This window comes from Lepisosteus oculatus, chromosome 23, assembly GCF_040954835.1.
Source record: "Lepisosteus oculatus isolate fLepOcu1 chromosome 23, fLepOcu1.hap2, whole genome shotgun sequence".
Taxonomy (NCBI): Eukaryota; Metazoa; Chordata; class Actinopteri; order Semionotiformes; family Lepisosteidae; genus Lepisosteus; species Lepisosteus oculatus.
Window position 1 is genome coordinate 4,551,418 of NC_090718.1, and position 23,831 is coordinate 4,575,248.

General features: G+C 46.2%; 1 protein-coding gene across 1 annotated transcript; it reads right to left on the bottom strand.

The window, feature by feature from the left end:
• Positions 1 to 1,234: 1,234 nt before the first annotated feature.
• Positions 1,235 to 22,317, bottom strand: LOC102694189 (complement factor B). The gene is made up of 18 exons (XM_069182605.1): positions 22,162 to 22,317; positions 20,819 to 21,067; positions 19,761 to 19,946; positions 19,149 to 19,322; positions 17,857 to 17,958; positions 17,344 to 17,477; positions 15,621 to 15,759; positions 14,021 to 14,152; positions 13,309 to 13,413; positions 11,652 to 11,789; positions 9,316 to 9,422; positions 8,239 to 8,362; positions 6,900 to 7,047; positions 6,059 to 6,135; positions 4,319 to 4,434; positions 3,753 to 3,885; positions 2,855 to 2,904; positions 1,235 to 1,994 (listed from the first exon to the last, which is right to left on the bottom strand). The coding sequence occupies exons 1-18, from the start codon at positions 22,214 to 22,216 to the stop codon at positions 1,839 to 1,841; spliced, it is 2,325 nt and encodes a 774-aa protein (XP_069038706.1). The 5' UTR covers positions 22,217 to 22,317; the 3' UTR covers positions 1,235 to 1,838.
• Between the last annotated feature and the right edge of the window lie 1,514 nt (positions 22,318 to 23,831).

The window sequence follows — 23,831 nt, forward strand, 5'->3', positions numbered from 1 at the left end:
CACAAAATGCACATTTTATCACGTGCGTTTCAAGATTATGAAGCGCAATAAGCCTTAGAGTTTGCAGAGGACTGTACAGTGTGTATAATACAAATATTCTTAGTTTGCAAAAGACAGTCTCTCCTATTAGGACTGTAAATCCTGTCCCTGCTGCGGATAAACTCACAAAGCTCTCCGTTACCTGCAGCAGGTCTCGCTGGGGTATCCGGAGTTTGCAGGTGACAATCGGGCGCTTCCTCAAGTTCCTGCAGCCACGCAGCGAGAAAGAGCGGGGTACGTTCTCGGCGTCGCGGGGAGCAAGTGGCTCAATCTCCTTAAGAAAAGCGCGGCGTGATGCGGACTCCGCCAGCCTCAACGTGCTCGTCTGTACTTTTCGCTTTTCGTACTTCTGCAGAGTGATGCGGGCAAGCTCCTCCCCTCCCGCCCTGTTGCTGTGCTATGCTGCTGTCTGGTCGCTTGCCCTGCCCCGAACGGAAAACCGCATTAACCCCTCGAGGTTAATTTGAGCCCAGATTTGGCGAAATCCGCACCCTTTTCCCCGAAACCTTCCCATGCGGCCCTGCGCCAGCTGCGGGCTGGTCTCGGCACGCTCCGCCCGACCCACGAATGAATGCAAACTCCCTGCTGTTACACAACAGTAACGGCCCGTGATTTGTGGTCGAGCAAGCCTGTTGTATTGAAACCGCACGCTGCTGACGATTCTGTCCCGTTCCTCCATTGGTGGAAATCAGGGGTACAGGAAAACTGGATCCAATCCCAGCAAGCAATGGGTGCAAGGCAGGGTACACCCTGGACAGGACACCAGTCCATCCGAGGGCACAACCACACACACACCCTGGACAGGATACAAGTCCATCACAGGACACAGACACACACACACACACAAGGGCCAATTTTCTCAGAAGCAAATGAGCATGTCTTGGACTGTGGGAGAAAACCCACAAAAATACAGGGAGAACATGCAAACTCCACACCGACAGCACCCCAAGAACTGAAAAAAGGGCCCCAGCACTGTGAAGCAGCGGTGCTCACCACTGCTGCCCCACCTAACAATTATAATTTGAAATTGTGATAATTAAACCTCTTACCTCTGCTTGTTGCTTCCATTGTATCCACGTACCAGTATCATCCCCTGTATGTGATTCTGAGATTAAAAGGCTTTACTGACTAGTTTTGAAATGGCATTGCTGTACAGTACAATAGTGTCACATAGGAAAATGAAGAGAACGTAGCAGCCTTTTTAAAAGTTCATTTATTAGTGCAGTGCATAGCATTTGATTTCTGAAACATCTTATGCCACTGTTCAAGCAAGAGCAACTCGTGTCATGTTGTGGTCAGAAAATGTGCTTGAGATATTATGTTCATGTATCAGTCAATGCGTTTCTGCACAAGTACCCATTTTTACCCTTTGATGCATGAATTATGGTGAATAGCTGGACACCACACATTTGGAAGTAGTTTGGACATATACATTCTGGACATTACTTAATAGGAAGGGATGGCATCTTTGATCAGATTAACATCAACCATGCTAATAACAATTTCAAAACAGTGATGAATGTGACCGTCCATGAAAGTGTAAGAATGTGTATAATTTAGCTGGTCACGGAGGAAAACACTATCCACGTTAACCCAAAACTGCATTGTAACACAATGTATTGATGTATTGTTTGATTTTGGAATTTTTAATATTGTGTTCCACTGACTCGCTGTGTGCGAGGTTTTGTGGTTCTGTGTGGCTTTGCAGGTGTGGTTTTTACGTCTTCTGACTTTTGCTTTTCTCCATGAATGAATAACTCAAGCAGACACCCTACATGATGAGACCCCAGTCCCTGGTCTTAGTGGTCCAGGGGTGGAAACTCCAACTCCTCACCGAGAGTCTGGCGCAGCCACGGCAACACACCGAACACACCGATGTGGAAATCGCGGGCGTCTTCCGGAGGAGAGTCTCTTTTGCTGCACACATCTCTCGTGCCCCAGCTCACTACTCCCACCTACAGGACAGGAACAGTACTGTAAAACCAGGTACAGGGATCTCTCAGCCTACACAGAAGTAAACTGTGAGCAGAGAGTGGTGTAATTTCAGCTGACTAAGCACTGGGACTGATATTCAGTCATGCCAGGGAGTCATATTTGACAAATAATGCAGAAGTGGCAATGAACTCAGTGGAACTCCTGCATTTCAGCCCAGGTTATTGTGCATCTGGTACCGATTGCCAGACAAGTAAAGCTATATTTAAAAAATGTAACCACATGACTCAATGGAGACACTTAAGCAAATTTTACTTAATAAAAAATAATTCCTTACAGTTACATAGTTTTTCTGGACACTCCACTCAAAGCTCTTTACAGGTCATGGGGATCCCCTCCACCCCCACCAGTGTGCAGCCCCACCTGGATGATGCTCCAGTCCTCTCCCCACACACCAGCTCTCAGTGGGGAGGAGAGCAGAGTGATGAAGCCAGTTCAGAGATGGGGATTATTAGGAGGCCATGACTGGGAAAGGCCAGGGGGAAATTTTGGCCAGGACGCCGGTGTAACACCCCTACTCTTTTTGAGAAACGCCCTGGGAATTTTAAGGACCACAGAGATTCAGGACCTCGGTTTTATATCTCATCCGAAGGACGGCGCCTTTTTACAGTGTAGTGTCCCCGTCACTATACTGGGGCATTAGGACCCACACAGACTGCAGGTCTGGTCCTACTAACACTCTTTACTGGTACAGGTACTGACCAGGCTCACACTTGCTGGGCTTCAGTGGGCTGCAGGTGATATCGCTGCTGGTAAGACTTGCAATAAACAAATAAAAAGGTTGAATAAAATATCAATCTCCGACGACTCAATTTTCACATACCTGAAAGTACCGTCGTTTCTGCTGGACAAACAAAGCTCCCCCCGAATCGCCTAAAAAAAAAAAAAAAGAAGTTCAAGTACTTCTAAAGCAAGACAAAGCCTCAAGTGAGAACTCTACAATATCTCTTAAAATGTATTTAAATGCTTAAACAGTATTCCTCTTTCTCTTACTAAAAAACACATACTGGAAAAGTCAATTTTGTTGAACGTTGGACAGTGATGTTTGAACATTGCAGTCTGTGCCTGTCCACTACCCTAGAATATTATGAGGTCTAATAACTTCCTGTGATCCCAAGGTGAAAGGTCAAAGGTGAAGGACGAAGGGGCAATGGTGAAACTCACAGAAAGCTGGGAGTACTTTTCTGGGATGTGGTTACAGTCCCTCAAAGCTGCAAAGACTGTACAGGAACAGGGTGTCGGCTAAAACGTCTCAGTTTGAATCCGCGCCGCTGGGAATGCTCGTGTCGCGGGCTGTGGCGGTAGAAAGGTTGCCATGGTGCTCTCACGACTGATGCGCAGATCGCTTTTAAATCATGCAGCGCTCTTTTAAATCACTCCATCAGTTTCATTAAAAAAAAACACCAAAAAACAAAGCAGACAGGCCACTCAGCCCTTCATCTTGGTTTCACAGAGAAATGGCGTCCACATCAGGATGAATTTTGCAGAAGTCCCACAATATTAGACTCGGGGCCTAATATGGGGCTTAACCACTCGTGTGGCAGCGATCGCTTGTGTGAAAATGCTGCAGAACATGCTGTGGAGCTGGGTGCGGAAAGTCATGGGTGCAGCTCTTGTCTTCTGCGCTGCTGCTGTAAGAACTGGTGGCCATTTATTTATTCCTTTAACACTTTTGAACATTCGAGTCCCTGCTTGAATGCCCTTAGTCTGAAGTCACTTACCTTTACAGGCGATGGAGTCCTTGTACGAGGAGGACCCCCCTGTGCACAGGAACCTGTCGGTCACGAACTCGGACACGTCAGCTGTACTATCGGGCTCAAGGGCGACTTTGGCCTTTTCGATGCAAGCTGGTCTCTGGAGTTTCGAAATAAAAAATAAGGCTGTTAGTTTTAACAAATAAAAAACCCATCCATTGAAAATCTGTGAAATGGGACTATTGGTTAACAGTGCCAAACAGTGGTGAACAGGATGGTGTCTAACATGACAAGCAAGTGTCTCACACGACTATGAAGTCTAACTCAACGGTATCTAATCTGACAAACAGCAGGGTCTATCACAACTAACAGCAGGGTTTATTATGAAAGTGTCCATCACGATGGTGTCTAGCACGACTAACAGCAGAGTCTATCACTACAAACAGTATCTAACAGTACTGTGCAGTGCATAATAGCCATTTATTACAGCACCCCAGGAATGAAACCCAAGTTGTTAAAAGAGGCGATGTGTGTAAAACCATGTTCAGTGAAACGAGGGGCTGGCCCGAGCCGCTGGCGTGATGCCTGCTCACCCGGCTCCCGTACTGAATGTGCGTCTGCTTCCTCTCCACCTGCTTCTTCTCCGTCAGCTGCTCAGCTTTGGTGAGAAAATTCGCTGGAATCTCCTCGGTGCGAAAGAGGGCCTTTACTGCAAGGAATCAAGACGCATTCCGGAAACGTGAACACGATCGAAACAGCTCGTGACTGCCCCAGAGTGCTTTGCAGGCCGGCAGGGACCCACGGTGTGCCTAGCCAGATGCACATGAGGTGTCACTAGGGTGACAGTTTAGTTTATTTCACAACAGGAGAGAAATGAATAATCCATTCTGAAGGTCTGCTGCGCTTGCTGCACCATTTTTGCACTTTCGCTGTAGTTCCACTTTGCTTTTGCGATGATTTTCTATGAATATTAGATCTTCACCCTTTGTTGCAGTAGACCCTGAGTAAACAATTCTGAAACATCTACCGCACACACCTACTCCCCAGGTTACACAAGACCTGACTTACGCAAACTCAACTTACATAAAAAAAAACTCGGTAAGACTTACTGACAGACTGTAAAAGTTTCTAGGTGAAAAGAGTTGACATTACACACAACAAGAGAAACCCAGCAATATTTAACAAGACAAGAACGAATACATACTTTCTCTCGTCTACACAAATACTCGTGCGGTGAGACTATTCAGACTTTGGGTATTCTTCCACAATTTGTTGCAGAGTGCTTCTGATCTAACTTAAAACACCATCAGAGTCAGCGCACCTCGTTGACATTATGAAGCCACGCTCAGCATGAATGAGAGTGTGCCCTCACACTCACAGGTGGCATACAGTACCGCTCAGGGCCACACAGCGCCAGGAAGGGCCTCCAGTGTTAATCGGCAGCAGCTAGAACGCACTACACAGCGTACTTCATATTGTATTGACTTTGTGATCGACACCCCCCTGTGTGAGTTTTACATACCGTTTTAAAAGGCTCCTTTGTTAATCCACTTAGTTGGTTGCAGATCAATACAATCATTTGTCATTAGCACATTGAAGCATCACATCGTCACATCACTTTCAGTAAACCTTATCGAATTCTTGACCAGGAACCTATCCTGGGAAGCACTAGGTACAAGCTGGGACAGGATTGGGGAAGACAGAGCCTACCCTGGCAAGCACAGGTACTATTATCTCTGTGTAGGATTTGCCCTATAGGATTTTTTTCAGTGTGTAAGATTTGCCCCATGTGCAAGACATGCTGTACAGACACCTGCTGTTGCCACAAAGAAACTGATAGACAGGCTGCATTAGCATATTGCCATCTCACATATATGCAAGTCTGTAGAAAGGATCAGAGGGTAACTAAGTATATTGATCCTTAAACATGTGCTTCTCCAACACCATATTGGGTACATAAAGGAGGTGTTTAAAGTATTAAAGGATGCTTGGGAACAATTGTAAGCAGATCAGATAGGGGGAGAATCACTCTGATCTCAAGGAGTCCTCTACATTACTAAATAAACCTCTTTCAATTCTTCACTGAACTGTGTTGTGACTCTTTTTTTCTCTACATTATAATCGATTCTGAGGAAAGCTTGGCTTTCGTCTTTAGTGGACTGATCTGATCTAGGTACTTATACTACATGCAGCCTTGACTGACCATGTATATTATACGCTTGTTCTAGGCTCACTTCAAACTCCACTTGATTAGGTGACAACGTGCAGTGCTTCACACTGGGGTCCTATTGTAAGGCTGGGAATTAAATCAAAGATTGAACAGATGCTCTTACAGTGTTCATCACAAGTGGAGTTGGCCTTAATTTTCAGTGCTCTAGCTGAGGGTACTGTGCATGGCAGGCAGACAGGTCTGAAAAAGAAAAAAAACAAATTTCAGGATGAAAGATGGATATTGCCATTAAAAATTGAAATGATTCAACGCAGGTGGTCTCTAGCAAAGGATTTCACATATTTTCCTAAATATAAGCAGCATTAATTGTACAAGTAGACATTGTTTACAAATATTCTTAAACCATTTTTAAAATATTTTCGTGCTCCCTTACAACACAGAATAATAGCGAGAAAATCACGACGATTTTAAAGTGGATGGGCATAAAGTTTAAACAGTAAAGAGCACAACGAATCCACCTGTTTACATCTATGAAGACATTTTTACGAACTAACACTTTCGTCGGTTAACAGGTTTACGTTGCTTCTGTACAACAAGTATACCTTTAAAATGAAAACAAAGTATGGTACAGTAGAAGCAACAAAGCAAGATGGGACAGTCATCGTCAGAAGACGGCCAATCTTTTCATTTCCCACTTCCGGCCAAGTGGTATCCATCACATACAAGACTTCGATCTCGAGCAGGCGAAACAGGACAAGTTACCAAAGAGTGGGTCTGAATCTCGAAGGAGGGAAAGAGGACACGCACGACGGATCGAACTGAAATTGGTTAACAAATCCAGCAGACAAGTGGCTCATGAGCCAGTCCTTAAAATACACACTACCCTTGACGAGGATCGGTTTCATTCTCTCACCTCCAAACAAGCACCACTGATCCTCCGTTTTTAAACTGAAACACTTTGGTACGTGCAGTACAGATTCAGGATAAGATGTACACAAACTCACCTGGATCTCTCAGAAAACCCAATCTTGTTTTTCACTTTCACCAGCGCAACATCGTAGTCATAGAACTCCTTAACCTTCTTGTGGAGCAGTCCCTGTATGTCGTACTGGGGGTGCAATACGATAGCTGTGGCCACATCGGACGTGCTGGCTGTTGAAAGGCACCAAAACAAAACCAAATGTCATTCATTTCATTCTTCACCCCCCCCCAAGACAAAGTACTGGCTTTTGCGTTTACTGTCTGCTTAGCTTATGAATTCAGGTTATCTGAGAATTTCCCAAAACCTGTCTGAGCAACTGCAATGACAGCTTCCATCCAAATTTTTGCACTTTATTCCTTGTATTTCTAGCATTAAGGATGCACATATTGGATGCATTTATTTTAAGCTTTTCTTCAATGCTGTCCTGGACAGATTTAGCCCGTTGTTAGATTTCCCCAGTGACTGCCTCCCTAATGCTAATACCCCTCTGGTTCGAACGCACCCTGTTAAGGGTCTCATTTGGATGCTCGACACCCCATAAAATGAAAGATCTCTTCTGTGCACCAGTTTTTTAGCCACATATTACATCTTCCTAATCCATCCCTTTTTTAATTATAAATAATTGCTTCCACTTCTAGAGCTCTTTTCTGGACACTCCACTCTTTACAGGTCATGGGGATCCCCTCCACCCCCACCAGTGTGCAGCCCCACCTGGATGATGCTCCAGTCCTCTCCCCACACACCAGCTCTCAGTGGGGAGGAGAGCAGAGTGATGAAGCCAGTTCAGAGATGGGGATTATTAGGAGGCCATGACTGGTAAAGGCCAGGGGGAGATTTGGCCAGAGTACCAGGGTAACACCCCTACTCTTTTTGAGAAACACACTGGGAATTTTAAGGACCACAGAGAGTCAGGACCTCGGTTTTACATCTCATGCAAAGGACGGCGCCTTTTTACAGTGTAGTGTCCCCGTCACTATACTGAGGCATCAGGACCCACACAGACTGCAGGGTGAGCGCCCCCTACTGGCCCCACTAACACCTCTTCCAGCAGCAGCCTTAGCTTTCCCAGGAGTCTCCCATCCAGGTACTGGCCAGGCTGAGCTTCAGTGGGGCTGCCAGCTGTGAGCTGAAGGGTGGTTTAGCTGCTGGCACATAAAAAAAAAACAAAAAACTTTAACTTCCTCCAATTTAGGGTCGCAGGGGAGTCTGAGACTATCCCAGCAACCCATGGGAGCAGGATACACCCTGGACGGGATGTAACGACAGCTTGTGTGTCTCTATTCACCAGCTGGGAACCAGGCTGTCAGGGGATGGCATACTGGATGTGGGTGCTGGCTGTACTGGGTGGGATGGCGACTCACCATTAAAGAGGATGGATACTTTTTTAGGCTCCTCCACCATATCCTGTGTGAAGCAGTGAGCTGCCGTGAGGATCCAGCTCTGTGTCAGAATGGTGCCCCTGCAGTTCTCTTTTTTCTCAATGCTCTAGAAATAGAGAGTCATCAGGATCACTGACAGCTGGTATCTACTGCGTAGATACAATGACAGGATGCTGTAGTATCTTATCACTGCTCTGAGCCAGAGACAGCAGTAGGGTGAGAGTTTAATGTACTTCCGATGTGGCTGCATTATCATTCCAGTGGCAACCTAGCTGTGCAATACAGCAACAGTGGACGGACAAGACATTCATATGAAAACTGACCCGAAGCTGTAATACATTACTACTGTAGTGAGAGAGGGGTGATAAAGACAGTGAGCACATGAACTTAAAGAGATTGAGACAAACGAACATGGAGGGAGAGATATTGAAAGGGATGATGGGGGGGGGTGTGAAGTAAGGGCAGTGGGAAACAGTCCCCAGTAGGGACTACATTCCCCAGATTCCTCTGCTGTGTCACCTGACTGGTTGCTGGAATCCAACTGGTCAGGTGACTCCTTCAAAAACAGGAAGAGGAAGCTGCCTGAGTCAGTCATTTAATGGAGGCAGAGGGTAGAGCCTCTCTGGGTGCGGTCCACAGGAGGGAGAGGAGTAGACGTTGAATTAAAGGATTTGTGAGCATTTTATGAAATATGAAGTGCCTCAGAGAGCAACTGTTCTCAGTCATCTGGGAGAGACTTTGTCAGTTCTGTGGCTCGGAGAAGAGCCCAAGCTTTTGTTTGGGATTTGGCTGTGGTAGTTTTGGTTGTCCCCCCCCCCCCACATTGTATATAAAGGCACTGGGGGGTTTTAAACTTTACAGCTGTTTTGTGTCAGCTGGTCTGGGACCACATATGTCAAAGATCCTGTTATGACACACCCAGGGGTAGATCACAATTTACACGTGCTTATTCGGATACCGCGGACATTTCTTGTGTGAAATCCTAATTTCAGCTGAATTCAACACTGAGAGAGCGAGAGGAGAGAGCGGAGGACAGTCGCGGAGGGCGTGCAGTTTTACCACTGTCTTCACTTCCACGTGCCAAGGGTTGACGTATCCCACTTTGAGCTCCTCCAGCTGGGCTTCGCTCTCCTGAGCTACCCCGCACATGGTGACCGCAGAGTCACCTGGGCAGGAAGGACACCGGCCAAGTCAAAGACCATCCCGCTGCTTCTGCAGTGCTTGCACCAAAGTTACTTCGACGGGAGAACCAGTGCTCCGTCACCTCTACAGACTGTACATTGCACACAAATCATTCTGATTTGATCTTCTAGGCTAGATTAATGAACTGAGACGGTCTGGGTGGAAGGCAATGCAAGTGCCTGAAGCCCAGAGTTGTTGTGTTGTGAATCAATGGTGTTCTGCAGTGATATTTACTTCACTGGGGATTTAAATCTTTGAAAATCGGTCAATTAGCAATTATGTTTTCTATTGACAATAGGTCATAGTGTGTGGATTGGGTATATTCATGTCTTTATTGGGGGGACATGCTGGTACAGTGGTTACCATTGCTATTTTGCGGTGCTGGAGTCCTGGGTTCAATTCCTGGGGTACTGTCTGTGTGGAGTTCATATGATCTTGCTGTTCTCCTCACACAGTCCAAAAACAGACTGGTAGGTTAATTGGCTTCTGGGAAAACTGGCTCTATTGCGAGTGTGTGCTTGTCTGTCTGTCAGCCCTGTGATGAACTGGCATCCCATCCAGGGTGTGTCCTGCCTTGAGCCTATTGCCTGCAGGGATAGGCCCCGGGCTCCCTTGTAACTCTGCATTAGAAAATACAATTCGAAAATGGATGCACATTTTCATTTACTTCCTGGGGCAAAGTTGGTGTCCCCATTGAGTATTTTGTCTTACTCGTTTTATTGCCCTTTTCATGAATCTGATTAAATAGACACCTGGAGGGAGTCCATATAAGGGAAAGCAGCTGTCAGGTTATGCCATGTGTGGGCACTCCTCTGGGTTAATGGGAATGTGAATAAGAACAGCCAAGAGGGAAAAGTGGTTACTTCTGCATCTGGGCTCTAGCCTGGAAGCAGGGATTCTCATCAGTAATGGATTGGGTTGGCTTACAGGCTTGTGGGGCTCAGCGAGTGAGGGATGCACTAGTAGGCTGTACCGAGTGTGTCGCAGGTACTGGACAGGTGAGCTGTGTGATAGTTCTCAATGGGTTTGAAGGGCACTGGCAAGAAATAGGGTTGGCTAAAGCGGCACCAGTGCCGATCTGAGGCCTTGGCACCTGGAGGAGTGGGGCATTGCCTGGCGAGATAGTGGAGTATCTTCCCCCCCCCCACAGCTAGGAGTGAGAGAAGACTACACAGTGCACAGGTTAATCCCCGAGCACCCCCCGGCAATACCATCAGCAGACAGACTGGAGGTCTCAGAGTGAGACTGAGGAGCGCGAGAGAGAGAACCGCAAACCAGCCACTGCTGTACCAAGGGAGGCGTCCCTGGCCAAACAGGATCAGCCAGTGTAGTTAGTGATGAGAAGAGTTACAGGTTGTCAGTAAAGATCTGGTGCTTGGTGGCAGAAAAAAAATGAAGAATGAATAAAAAGTAAGAGCTAAGATTTGTTAGCGATTATTGAAGGTTAAGAAGTACCGTAGGTTACAAGGACTTCATCAGGCTGAATACTTCAGTGCCTGATGATTCATGGGGAATGTGAAGAATTGAGGAGAAGATCCTATCAATGGGCAAGCATCTGCGGCGCTTAGTAACTCATGAAGACAAAGTGAAGAGTCTGTAAGATCTTGTGACTTTGAGTAGGACCAAGCGAAGAGCAACCAGGAAGGAAGAACAACAAGAAGGAAACGCATGAAAGCTAGGAATCCCACAGGGGGGCCAGAAGGAGAACAACAGACCCCTTGCAAAGCAGAGAAAAGCGAGGCGGGGGGGGGGCAGATGTACTGCATTGTTGCCAGGTCACTGGCAATCATCTAACACCTGGACACAACAGGCCAGTTTATCCTAAAATGAGAAATGATACACCGATTTTCAAATGAAAGTATTTTAGACCTGAGAACATCTGCAGAATATCGGATATCTTGATGTTCAAGTATAGTGATGTTACTCTTGAGTGAAAGCTTCATTTCCTTTGCCGAGATCATTTCATTTTGTAATCGCAGAAGCTGCTTGTCCCCCCAGATGCAGAGGGGAGAAAGACACTGTAAGCCCTCACTAGATTGTAAAGCACTTACTTTACCAAGAGAGAAAACGGCAGTGTTACAGAGATTCACACTAACTGAACACAACACTGCAAAGGGGCTGAGAGAGGGTGAGAAAGCAGGGGAGAACAATATAAGATACTGGCCGCAGGGTGGGTCAGTCACCACCCAACACACACGTGAACACAAACTCACTGATCATCTGGTCAAAAACCTTCCCCAGCTCCTCGGGCCCTTTGAGGATGAAGAGATGCTCCTCGTCTCTCTTCTGGGAAGCGATGGAGTTCAGTTCCCTCTTGTTCACCTTGTCTCCCACTCCAAACACATAGATGTCTATGAAGGGATCAGGTAACCAAGTTAGACACACATAGATTCCGCTGCCCAGTAGCCTGGAGAGAAACTGGTCTTCCTTCACAAGACAGGAAGGGTGTTGCCAAGTGTTAAAGGGATTTTCACACAGTTCCTCTTTGGAACCGAATGCGGGTCACACCTGTTACCGATTGCTGTCGGAGGTTACACAACCTCTCAGAACCAGGTGTAGTACACACTAACATCGACCTGTAGTACATACTGTACATAACCAGGTGTAGTACACACTGCAACATCGACCTGTAGTACATACTGTACATAACCAGGTGTAGTACACACTAACATCGACCTGTAGTACATACTGTACATAACCAGGTGTAGTACACACTGCAACATCGACCTGTAGTACATAACCAGGTGTAGCACATAACATCGAGCTGTACACATGAACGCACAAGCACGAACCAAGAGGGAGGTGCTCTGAGAAATTTGAGAAATACAAACCGCTTCAATTAAAAACCTGAAAAGTGTTTCCCCGTTTTCACCCAATACCATTGATTTAACACAATTATGGCTCTACCTGTTACATTTTTTACATCTGGCTAAGCCATTAATGTCACAGTTAACTGGTAAGAGATAATAAAACATTAGACAAATGTGTCCCAGTAAGGCACTGTAGGCTCTAGGCTCCTCTGAACTTGGCTAAGACCCATCTCTGTGCGTTTGCTATGTTAATGGAATTTGTGTACTACAGCTCTTGTAGATTTGCAACTTCACGTCTCACAAGCAGCAGTGTGGAGCAGTGTTTAGTGCTCTAGATATGCAATTGGAAATTCAAAGGGTTCAAAACCCAGGTGAGACAATTGCTGTGCTTCTGAGCCACGTAATTCACCTATCGTATTCCAATGAGATAGTCAGTAGTATAAATGGGTGCAACGGTAAGTCCCACTGGAGAAAAGCATCAGACAAATCAATAAGTGAGGGGTAGAAAATCAAGTTACAGAACTGGCTTCTGGGAAGGTAAGACCGACTCCAGCACCACTTGGTGACTAAGAATAGAACTGCATATGGCCAGAAAATTAACTCACAATTGCTTATTTTTTAACTAAAATAAACAGAACTAACAACAAAAATATTTTTCTAATATTAATATAGAAGTAAGGGTTCACATCCTTATTCACATGAGGATATTTACTGTTGGATCTTTAATTTTGTTAATTAAATAAATCTTCTGTCTTTGTTCTATACATTTAATCAGCTAATGCATATCTCTTATTAAGACTTTCAGTCGCTACAGTAACTGTGTTTCAGGACTAGAATATGAGACTACAGCCCAGCCTAGAAGGGTCACAGACTGGCACTGTGCATGCAGACCCAGTAAATACAGTACTGAAGTATGAACCACGCTGACAGTTCTGTGCAAAGAGTGATATTGCGTGTAGGCGATTTTGTTACAGTGCTGGGAGCACGTCACTGGTATAGAAAGGTGCACATTACATACCCCAGGTAGACCTGGAGTTAAGGGTCAAGAGTAGCAGCTTACCCAGATAGTCCTCATTTGTGTTATCAAGACTAGGCATGTGGATCCCGAGCAGAGAGCGGATCTTATTCAGCACGGACTTCGGGCTCCCACCCGTGTTGGAGTGACCTGGTGAACAACAGGGAGTGAGGGTGGGAGAGGCACAGTGCCCACCCACTCTCTAACCACTTCAGCCAGTTCAGGGTGGTGGTCAAGCCAGAGCCTATCCCAGCAAGCACCGGGTGCGAGGCAGGGTACACCCTGGACCCAGTCCGTCACAGGGCAGACGGAGACACACCACACCCCAGCCCGTTTTCCCAGAAACCAATGAAATCACCAGTATGTCTCTGGACTGTGGGAGGAAACCGGAGCACCTGGAGCAGACCCACGCAAACACGGGGGGGGGACATGCCAACTCCACACAGACAGCATCCCAGGAATTGAAACTGAGGCCGCAGTACTAACCATTGTGATAAAATGTCCCCCCAAAATTGGATCAATTCCTTGTCAAATTTGAGATCGCCCATCTTTCACACAAAAACAGGGAGAACACACAAACTCCACACAGACAGCACCCCAGGAATTGACCCTGGGCCCCCGTGCTGGGAGACGTCAATGCATCCTGACCCAAAATAGCCGCTAACCCTGAATAAGCTGTCTCGCATTGCTGAATACGCGCAGGACTGGGGCTTTTCCGAAGCCCCAGAAACCACCCTGGCTTCGCGTTTGGGCTTACCGTCTGACACGATGAGAATGACGTGGCGAGTCTGGTTGAACTTGCTTCCCTTGTTCTCTTTCAGGAAGCCCATGTTCCTGTAAACCATGTTCAAAGCTGCGTGCAGGTTGGTGCCGGTCTTATCCCCATGGGCTGCAATAAGCAAAGCCATTAAAAACAGACCCAGGTGCAGGCAGCATGCTGACAACCCCACAGCCCGTCTGGAAAAGGCACACCAGTGCCTGCACGTTCTGCGGCGCTTAACGAAATGCGGTTTGGGAAAGCAGCTCCTCATGAGCTTTTACCCCAGCACCACAGAAAGCGTCCTCACTGGCGGCATCACTGTGTGGTACATCGCGACAGAGATGCACTACAAAGGGCTGTGGCAACAGCACAGAGGATCATAGGATGTGATTGACCATCAAGCGGTGAGATCCACACCATCTGGTGTCATAATAAAGCCCCATCCATCACTCAGGACCCCAGCCATCCCATTATTTAATCATCATTATTCAGGATCACAGCCACAAAATGTCCTCCCCCACACAGGTACCACACTAGACTTAACAATAGCTTCTACCCTACTGCAGTACACATCCTCAACCGCTAACTGCAGGGCCTCAGACTCAATACACTACTGCACTGTGCACTTTCTGCATGATCTACATGTTCTTCTCTGTACTACACTGTTATTTATTATTTCTCTCTACTACAGAGAATGTTCATAATGTAGTGTCCACATTGTGTGGTGTTGTCTGTTGTACTGTGTATGTCCTGAGAGATTGACGCAGTTGAGAATTCCAATGTACGTGCACAAATGGCAATAAACGCCTCTACTCCATCTACTCTGTCAACCTTGGCAAACCTGTCTTGCTCTGCTGCAAGTTCAGAGAGTTCTAAAGTTCTTTTTTTTAAGTGACCTTCGGCATTCAGCAGGGCCCCCCGCAGTCATTCTAGATTAATTATTGAATTGACATTTTTGGATGTGGCGATTAAATGAACCTGTAGCACAAGTAAAAAGCAAGTAAAACCCGATGATATTAATAAGAACTTCCACAGCTGTGGAGCTGCACAAGAAAAAAAAACATACATTATTGAAGTACATTATGTGACACTGAATAAGCTAGCTGTATACTTCTCTTAACAGCAAGAAATGAAGAACCCTGTGTCTGTAGTCTGAGATGCACTCTTAGTTGCTGGAACTAGGCCTGCTCATTACCCATGATTCATTCTGTTGACATTTGACCCCACTGAACTTTTATTCCATCTACATAAATCTCAACAGGACAGAATCTAACATCTAAATCCTACAGATTGCACACTCTAAATGTAGCGCCACATTCATCAAGCATAAGGAATTGAAAATAAAAAGTTAAACGCAGTTCTTTCAATGGCTTAGCTTTGGCAGAAGATTGATTTTAATTCTACCGACTTGTACTCATCTGTTCAACCCTTAAGAATCTTCAATTAGTCCTAATGTTCAGACAGAACCCAGATGGATGAATACACTGTACAAGAACTTCAGCTGCACAACATTTCTGCATTTACCTGTGTGAGGTAGAGAGTGTCAGTTTCAATGAACAGTCATTCCAAGACAGAAGCCTTTAGCCCAACACGTTACCTGTGTATTTAAACTCGTACAGCTTGTCTATGACGTATTCCACATTGTTGCTCTCCGGGTCAAGTATAGACACAATCTCTTTGGCTTGGCTGGCATAGGAGATGACTTCATACTTCTGCTCCACTTCATAGCTGTCCAACTACAAAGCAAACACATACCACTGTTTCAACATGGCGGTGAAGTGGTGAGCATTACTGCCTCACAGCGCTGGGGCTCCGAGTTCAATTCCTGGGGTGCTGTCTGCATGGAGTCTGTATGTGCTCCCCGAGTTTACATGGGGTTCTTTCCACAATCCAGAGCCATGCTGTTAGGTTAACTGGCTTCTGGGAAAACTGTCCCTGGTGTCTGTTTGTGTCCTGTGCAGAACTGGTGTCCCGTCCAGGGTGTACCCCATCTTGCGCCCATTGCTTACTAGGATAGACTCTGGGCTCCCCCCTAACAACTCTATACTAGATAATGTGGGTCAGAAAATGAATGAATGGATGTCTTAAATGGACAGTCTACTGTATATACTGTAGCATGTTATTCACTCACAGCATCCATTAATACTGTTGCATAAAGAGCTCTAACAATGTGATGAAGCCAAACACACCTAAACACATGAACTATCCCCCAGCATTCTGTTGCTATAATTGCTTGCCTATACTTGTGGTTCCATTTGGACAGTTCATTAGCCATTATCCAGTCCAAGAAATGTTACCCAAGCAACAGTTGGAAGTTTTGCTCAAGTCCTATGAACAACATTTCTTTTTTAGGGACAAATGGTGGAATACGATCATCCCCTGGAGATCTGTTAGTCTAGAGTCCTTCTACTACCATGAATACGTTTGCCCCAATGTCAAATACACTGACATTGTTTAAATAAGACAGAATTTTGTCCTTCCTCAGGATGAACATCTGAGTGAAAGAAAAGCCATTTAACAAAATCAGATTTCATTTTTTAAAAGTTTAACATCTGAAGTCTTTGTCGAAGGACATTACATTTCTTTGAGTGGAGTGTCCAGAAAAGTGCTATATAAGTGTAAGAAATTGATTTTTTTGAAGAGTAAACATTACTTGCACCAAAGAGAACGGCCATCATGTATCCCTTTGTCACAGCTCTTGATATCACTTACTATACGATGACAACACTATAATGATAGACAATGGCTGCAAATACAATCCTTCAAATAATAAGCAGTGGGGAATCACTGAAAAATACCACAGTAAATCTATGCATTTACACCAGATTATGAATTTTGTATTTAAATGCCTTTCATCCTTTATCTGATTTTCAAAATACAGTGAAGTGATAACTAAAATACAAGATCGTTTGGCAAAGGGTCGCATATTCTAAAAACCCATGCTGTGCTTCAGTATTTAAACATTAGATATCAGAATATAATAGCCCTATTCACATTGTGCTCAACCTATTTATGATAGCACTTTACAGGTCATAGGGCGGAGCGGGGACTCTGTGGCTACGGATCTGCGCCTGTGGCTGGAAGGTTGCCGGTTCGAATCCCGCGGCTGGCAGAGCAATCCTACTCCGTTGGGCCCCTGAGCAAGGCCCTTAACCCCAGCTGCTCCAGGGGCGCCATATAAATCGCTGATCCTGTGCTCTGACCCCCAGCTTCTCCCTCCCTGCCTGTGTGCCTCATGGAGAGCAAGCTGTGGTCTGCCAAAACACAAATTCTTCATGCAAGAAATTGTATAGGGCCAATAATAATAAATAATGAATTACCTTTCTGATCAAGGTCAAGACGGCATCCTTAGCCTCATCAAAATATTTCGGGTTGATACTGCCTGATGTGTCCAGGAGAATGTACACGTTTAGCTTGCCATCATCCTCAATGCGGATCGTTCTCCCAAAGGAACCTGCAAAGGAGCCCACAACGCTTCAGACACCCTGGACTATGGGAGTAAACCCACATGAACACAGGGAGAACATACAAACTCCACCCAGACAGCACCTCAGGAACTGAACCCAGGGCCCCAGCACTGCTGCCCCCAATAGTAAATCTTGAGTATACACTATTTTTTGTACTTTCAGGCATACTGTAACCCAGAAACAAAAGAATCTTGTCTTCCTCTACTACAGTACATCACGATACTGTAATTGCACTAATAGAGTTATGCTGTATGTGCAGTACAGCCTTCACAATCCTCCAGATTTCTAACGACCGATTTCAGAGCATTCATGGATTTTTTTCCAGCCTCTTCCCATAGAGCTAATAGTAATATTCTCCCTTGTTACCTGTGCCTTTCTTGTCTTGGATGTAGGAGAGGTCCATCACAGCGGACAATGAGGCGCCCAGAGCCGTTGCCACGACAGCAGGAGAGTCAAAGGAGAACAGAGCTACAGACAGAGAGCAGTGGAGTTTCATTACAGACACCGCCTTCTGGAGACAAGAGAAATATACTATTCAGCTGCCTTCTTACATATCGGATGGTAACAAAAAATCATGATGTTACACTGCAACCCCACTTACAGACGAACTGTGCAAAGAGATACGATCTATTGCAAAACCTATCGTTTGGTCTTGAGTCCAGTTGTGAAGCACACTATTACAATCTAGTGTGAACAGGGACAGTGTGTGATATACAAATAAACAAACTGAGAGATATTTCCAGGTTTTGTACAAGGGCAAGATTGTAAGAGAACATTTCCAGATCTGTCCGTTTGTTCCTAAATACAGTACTTCTTTATTTCCTTTCCCTGTGTGCGTCATGATTTGATATTAGCGAGGCCAAAAAGCAAAATGCAAAGGAATAAGTAGATATGATCCATACTGAAAAGTCAAACAAAATATAATACATTAGTTTCCTGATTTGTTTCTCCTTGGATCCCTTTTCTCTCCCCCTGCCTATTCTCACATCCCGTTTTTTTTAGCTCCCTGTGGACCCCTGCTCCCTCCATCACTCCTCCACCTCTGATGAAAGCTCCACAGCCGCAATTATTGCCTGTTTCTTTCTTTCCCAGCACCACCTTAGCCTCCCCCACGCATCTTTGCCAATTTAATACGCTGTGTTCTGCTCAACCCGGCAGTGTTTTAATGGGTAGTGTCGGTCATCATGTTGTTTGTGTCAGACGGCAACTGCTTGAATTACAAGCTAAATATAGCTTCCGTGCTTTGGTGTCAGTCTGTCTCTGTATTGCGTACAATATATATTGTCAGGCAACATATAGTCAGTCGTTTAATACATGGTGTCTTTCCAAGTTTCATTCAAAATGATTGTATCCCATTAGTTTGACTCTCAGTCTGTTAGTCTCTTTGAAAGTATGTCTCTGTCCCAGTTTTATTGGGTCTCTACATGGTCCATCCTTCTGTTCTCAGAGACTCAGCGAGAGCTTCAGTCTTTTAGAGTGTGTTGGTCTATAAGTCTGTCAGTCAATTAGTACATCTCTAAACTCTACAGGCAGTCTGCATATCTGTCTAGCCGGCAGTAATAATTCAGTGTTTCACTGTGCCTCTAGTGTCCCAGTCAACAGGTTTGCTTTCCCGTGTTTGTGGCTGGGCACGTCTCCCAGCGTGCAGGCGTCCTCACCCAGACAGCGCGGTTCTGACCCGCTCCACACTCTGGCGCTCAGACAGACTCTGTCCGAGGAGCCCAGAAGCTCCAGGCCTTGGTGGCAGCGGTATTGGACCGTCTCTCCTACCCGGAACCGGCTTCCGGACCTCAGAGAGCCAGGAGGAGCTCCGGGATTCACGCAGTCTTCCACTGGGGTGACCAGACCAGGAAGAGTCAGGCAGTCAATCATAACCCCACCCCTCGCCAAACACCGTAACAGGCAGTGCTGCACAACCTGCAGTTACAATACATACCTTGGGTATGAAAACATGCACTATGAACACGTCTGAAATAATGCATACGAACGATGGATTAACCTCCAGAAATAAATGGAAACTGACTTCTGAGGAACATAAAGAAAGACTGAGCTTCTATTTTCGATGGCAGTGTTCACTACACTGTATGAAGACCCCTCAGTGCGGGTTCATCTGCAGAAGTGTCCCACAAATTAGATTCCAGGGCAGCATCAAAATACCCCATAAGGGACCTAAAACTGGCTCCTCGTTAAGCTCAAGCTGTGTGTGTTTCTTTCCCACGGAGGTACGGATCCGCCATCTCGAGTGGCACAGGCAGCCGGACACTTGTCACCTCGGTCGTCACACACGGGGGTGGATCCAGTCCAGTCGCCTCCGCTGGTGCAGTTTCGGACCTCCGAGCCGTACAGCTTGAACCCTTCCTGGCACCAAAACTGCTGGCTCTCCCCCGGGCGGAACCACAGCTTCCTGGGGCTGAACACGCCGTTGTCCAGCTGCAGCTGAGCTGGGCACTGCACCTCTGAGACAGCAGAGCTGGGCGTTAATACCGACAGCCTGGGGCACAGAGGAGCTTACAGACTACACTGGGACAGAGATGAGGGGGATCAAAAGGTGTATTCCCACTACTTTGAGCCAGAGAGACGCTCAGCACAGAGGGCTGCTAAAACTGCACAACACAGTGCATTAAAATTGCCCTCACAGTTTCTCACACTGGAAGCAAATCCCAGTCCATTAATACAGCAATGGAGGGGATAGCTGATGCAGATGCAATGTGTAACATTAACGTGGCACTACAAGACGAATTCGCACCTGGACTTTCAAGTCCGCTCATATCAAAGGACACCAGGAGAGTTTCTTAAAATTCTTGTCTAACAATGTGCATATACTGTACAGTATAGGGTTGTTGGGTATTTTTTTTTAAAGCGGGCCACATTATGCAAAGACGTGGAATTAAAACACAAAAATAACCATCTTTTTTTGCCCCCCCCTCTGAAATAAAAGAGCAGTCATCACAGTCCAGTCCATGGTAGATAAGATTGGCCATATACAGTTTTGGCCACACGCTGACAGGGAGAGAAGCTTGGGTCAGCCAATTATACGGAGCCCCTGGAGAAGGATTCCTCTGCCGGCCGCGGGATACGAACCGGCAACCTTCCAGCCACAGGCGCGGATCCTGAGCCACAGAGCCCCCGCACTGCCCCATCCTTGAAATAGTGTTTCTAGGATCCGGATCTTTTTTTAGCTTTTGAGGAGCCTTTGACAAAACATGTGCGATCCACACCTCAGAAATGCATCGCCATGCTACCGGATACAAACAGGGAGAGGGAGAGGGACGATACTGCCCAGGATTGCACAGACCCTAGGAGGGGCTGTTCCTCCATGCGCTGGTACCTTTGCAGATCGCCCTGGTTGTGCTCCGCCCACTCGGGAGCCTCATGGTCGACCACGCCCCCTCGGCGTCGCAGACCCTCTGCCTGACCGGGTAGGGGTACCAGCCCTCATCGCAGTGGTAGGTCAGCTCACTGCCGACAGAGCCCCCCTGGGAATAAGACACCCTGCCTCCTTCAATAGCCTCTGCCTGAGGACACCCCTTCGCTTCAACATCGTCGTCTTCTCCTTCTGGAGCCTCTTCTGTTTTCCCTGAGGAGACAAGGCACCCCTTAAAAAGGTGGGGAAAAACATGTGTATTCATCATGGCCGACATTAAAAGTGCATACCTGGCCTGGAAATCGAACAGAACGGAGGTAAATATGCTATCAGTATTCGGTTACAAAACACCGCCCCAAGGACAAGAGCTGGGTTGAAGGGAACATTTTTTGGATTGGAAATGCTTTTGAAATCAAATTCGATTGGGGGGGGGACTGCGTCTAAACTATAGTCAGTTCAAATCTGAAAGTGCAGTCAAGGGAAATATCACATAAGGGGCCATGTGCTGTTTGACACCCCAGTCTGTTATACTGAGATTATTAAAAAAACTCAAACTGAATCCCCCCTCCCCCCCAAATTAAATGCAGACATCTTCTGCTTGCACACAAACCCTTTCATTTTCTAACTGCTTTGGGGGGGGGGAGGCGGAGTCTATCCCAGCAAGCAACAGGCGCAAGGCAGGGTACACCCTGGACAGGACACCAGTCCATCACAGGGCACACACACACTCACACCAAGGCCAGTTTTTCCAGAAACCAATTAATGGAAAAACTTGATCTGAATTATGTTCAAGTTTTCCCATCCTAAATTCTGGTGCAGACATGTTTCTACTGCATGCACACAAACAACCATCCATCTATCCATCTAACTGCTTTATCTGGTACAGGGCCACAGGGGGACCAGAGTCTATCCCAGCAAGCAACAGGCACAAGGTAGGATATGCCCTGGACAGGACACCAGCCCTTCACAGGACACACACACACATTCATACCAGGATGAATGTTTCCCCAAGCCAACTAACCTACCAGCATGTCTTTAGACTGTGGGAAGATACAGGAACACCTGGAGGAAAACCAAGCGAACACAGGGAGAACATGCAAACTCCACACAGACAGCACCCCAGGGATCGAACCCAGGGCCCCAGCGCTGTGAGGCAGCAATGCTCACCACTGCGCCACAGTCCCACTGTCAAGTAATCCAAACTGTAAAAACACTTAATTTGAAAAAGTTCCAAACCACTGCACCACCCCTGCACACCAGCATCACTAGCAATATTGTATGAAAAATGAACGCTGCCTAACACTTACCTACAGCGAAGGTGAGGGCCAGCACCACAGCTACAGCACAAACCTGCGTCCTCATTTCTCCTAAGTCCAGCTCTGCCTGTCGGGTTGTTTAGTTAATTCCTGGATATCTGGGAATCTGTGTCCACACAAATACCTCTGGGCTGACCCCCAGGGGACTTTCCTGCATCCAAAACTCCAGTCTTATCTGACCAGCCATTATTCATTAACAAACAGTCCCCAGTGGGAGGGAGGGGGAGGAGGGCAGGAGAGGGATTGTGAAATATGGGAAATTCCGATAAAATGTCAGCACTTGCGTGCACTGAAACCTGAAGAGGAGAAATTGATTTTACAGTCAAATCACAGGCCGTTAGTGTTAAAGCTCGGTAAAGATCTGTGCTAATTTATGGCAGCATATTATTGAGGACGCAAAGCACTGCCAGTGTTTAAATAAACCTTCATTTAGCATAATTAAGTCACTCTGAACCTAGAACACCTCGTCGCAGGCCAAAACCCCTGCTACTGGTGCTCATCCTCTCTCCTGTCTCTTCTTTCATTCCCAGAAAGGTTTCTCGGTGGTTTCCAAAAGAACTGAAGAAACCTTTTAGACTGAGAGCTCGAGTGTCGCTATCGAGAAGATGAGGAGTTTAACAACCTTAGGGAAAAGTAACATCGGCCTTCTGCACAGGGGTACTCTTGAATACGAGGTAGCTGTGAGCTGAAAAGGTTTTGTCAAGAGCCCAACGTGCCCAGGAGATGGGAAGACTCTGGAAGGTTATTCCCATTTCCACAGAGCGACACGGGGCAGGTAGAGGAAGGAGAGTGAGCATACAGCTCTAGAGGAGGAGAGAAGATCTTCACCCCATCAGACAGCTTTTACAAGAGCTTGCACACCTATGACTACCAGAAGGTTGTTCACACAGCATGTCCACAACAAAGACATCACTGGGAGGAACAGGACAGTCTGGTCCCCGAGACACCCCAGATCACAGCTGGCAAGTATGAAGAGAACCTTCACAGCTTCTTCCCAGTTCATGAGCCCAGAAATGGCAGTCTGCAAGTGACCCATCACTGGAATGCTGAGTTTTCCTCAACAGCCAGTCATTAATATTACAGCTACAAACATTGGGTAGAATGATCTTATCTACAGTTAAAAAGACACATAGCTCCTGTGCTGAAGTCTGTCCATTTGCTTCCAGTGGCATACTGAACCTATTTTAAAATCCTGCAACTTACATATACAGTAATGTGCTAAAGAGAGTGGCACCAGAGCACTTATCAGTGTTGTTGACCGACTGTGGCATTTTCTGTGTTCCAAGGTTACACTTAAAGGGCAAAGATTACTTGCTTTTTTGTGCTGCAGCTCCACGCTATCAAGTCATGTATTTTTAATTCTAATTCAATTTTATTTGTTCTCTGTTTTTACGTGAACTACAAAGGCAAACTTACTTTTTCCCTGCGTTTGCTTAACTGATTCATTCAATACTGCTGGCCACTTACCCTAGGGATTTATCGGTTCTGCGGTTAGAGCAGAATCTTTGCAAACTGTTGCCATCCATTCTTTCCTGATTAAATTAATATTCCTTTTTTTTCCAGTCAACTTCTCTAAAACTCATTCCTTCATGACCTGCTTCACTGAAATTGTAGAGCCCTGATTTGGGCTCTACCTGTACAGTTTCAAAGTATGCTTGCTA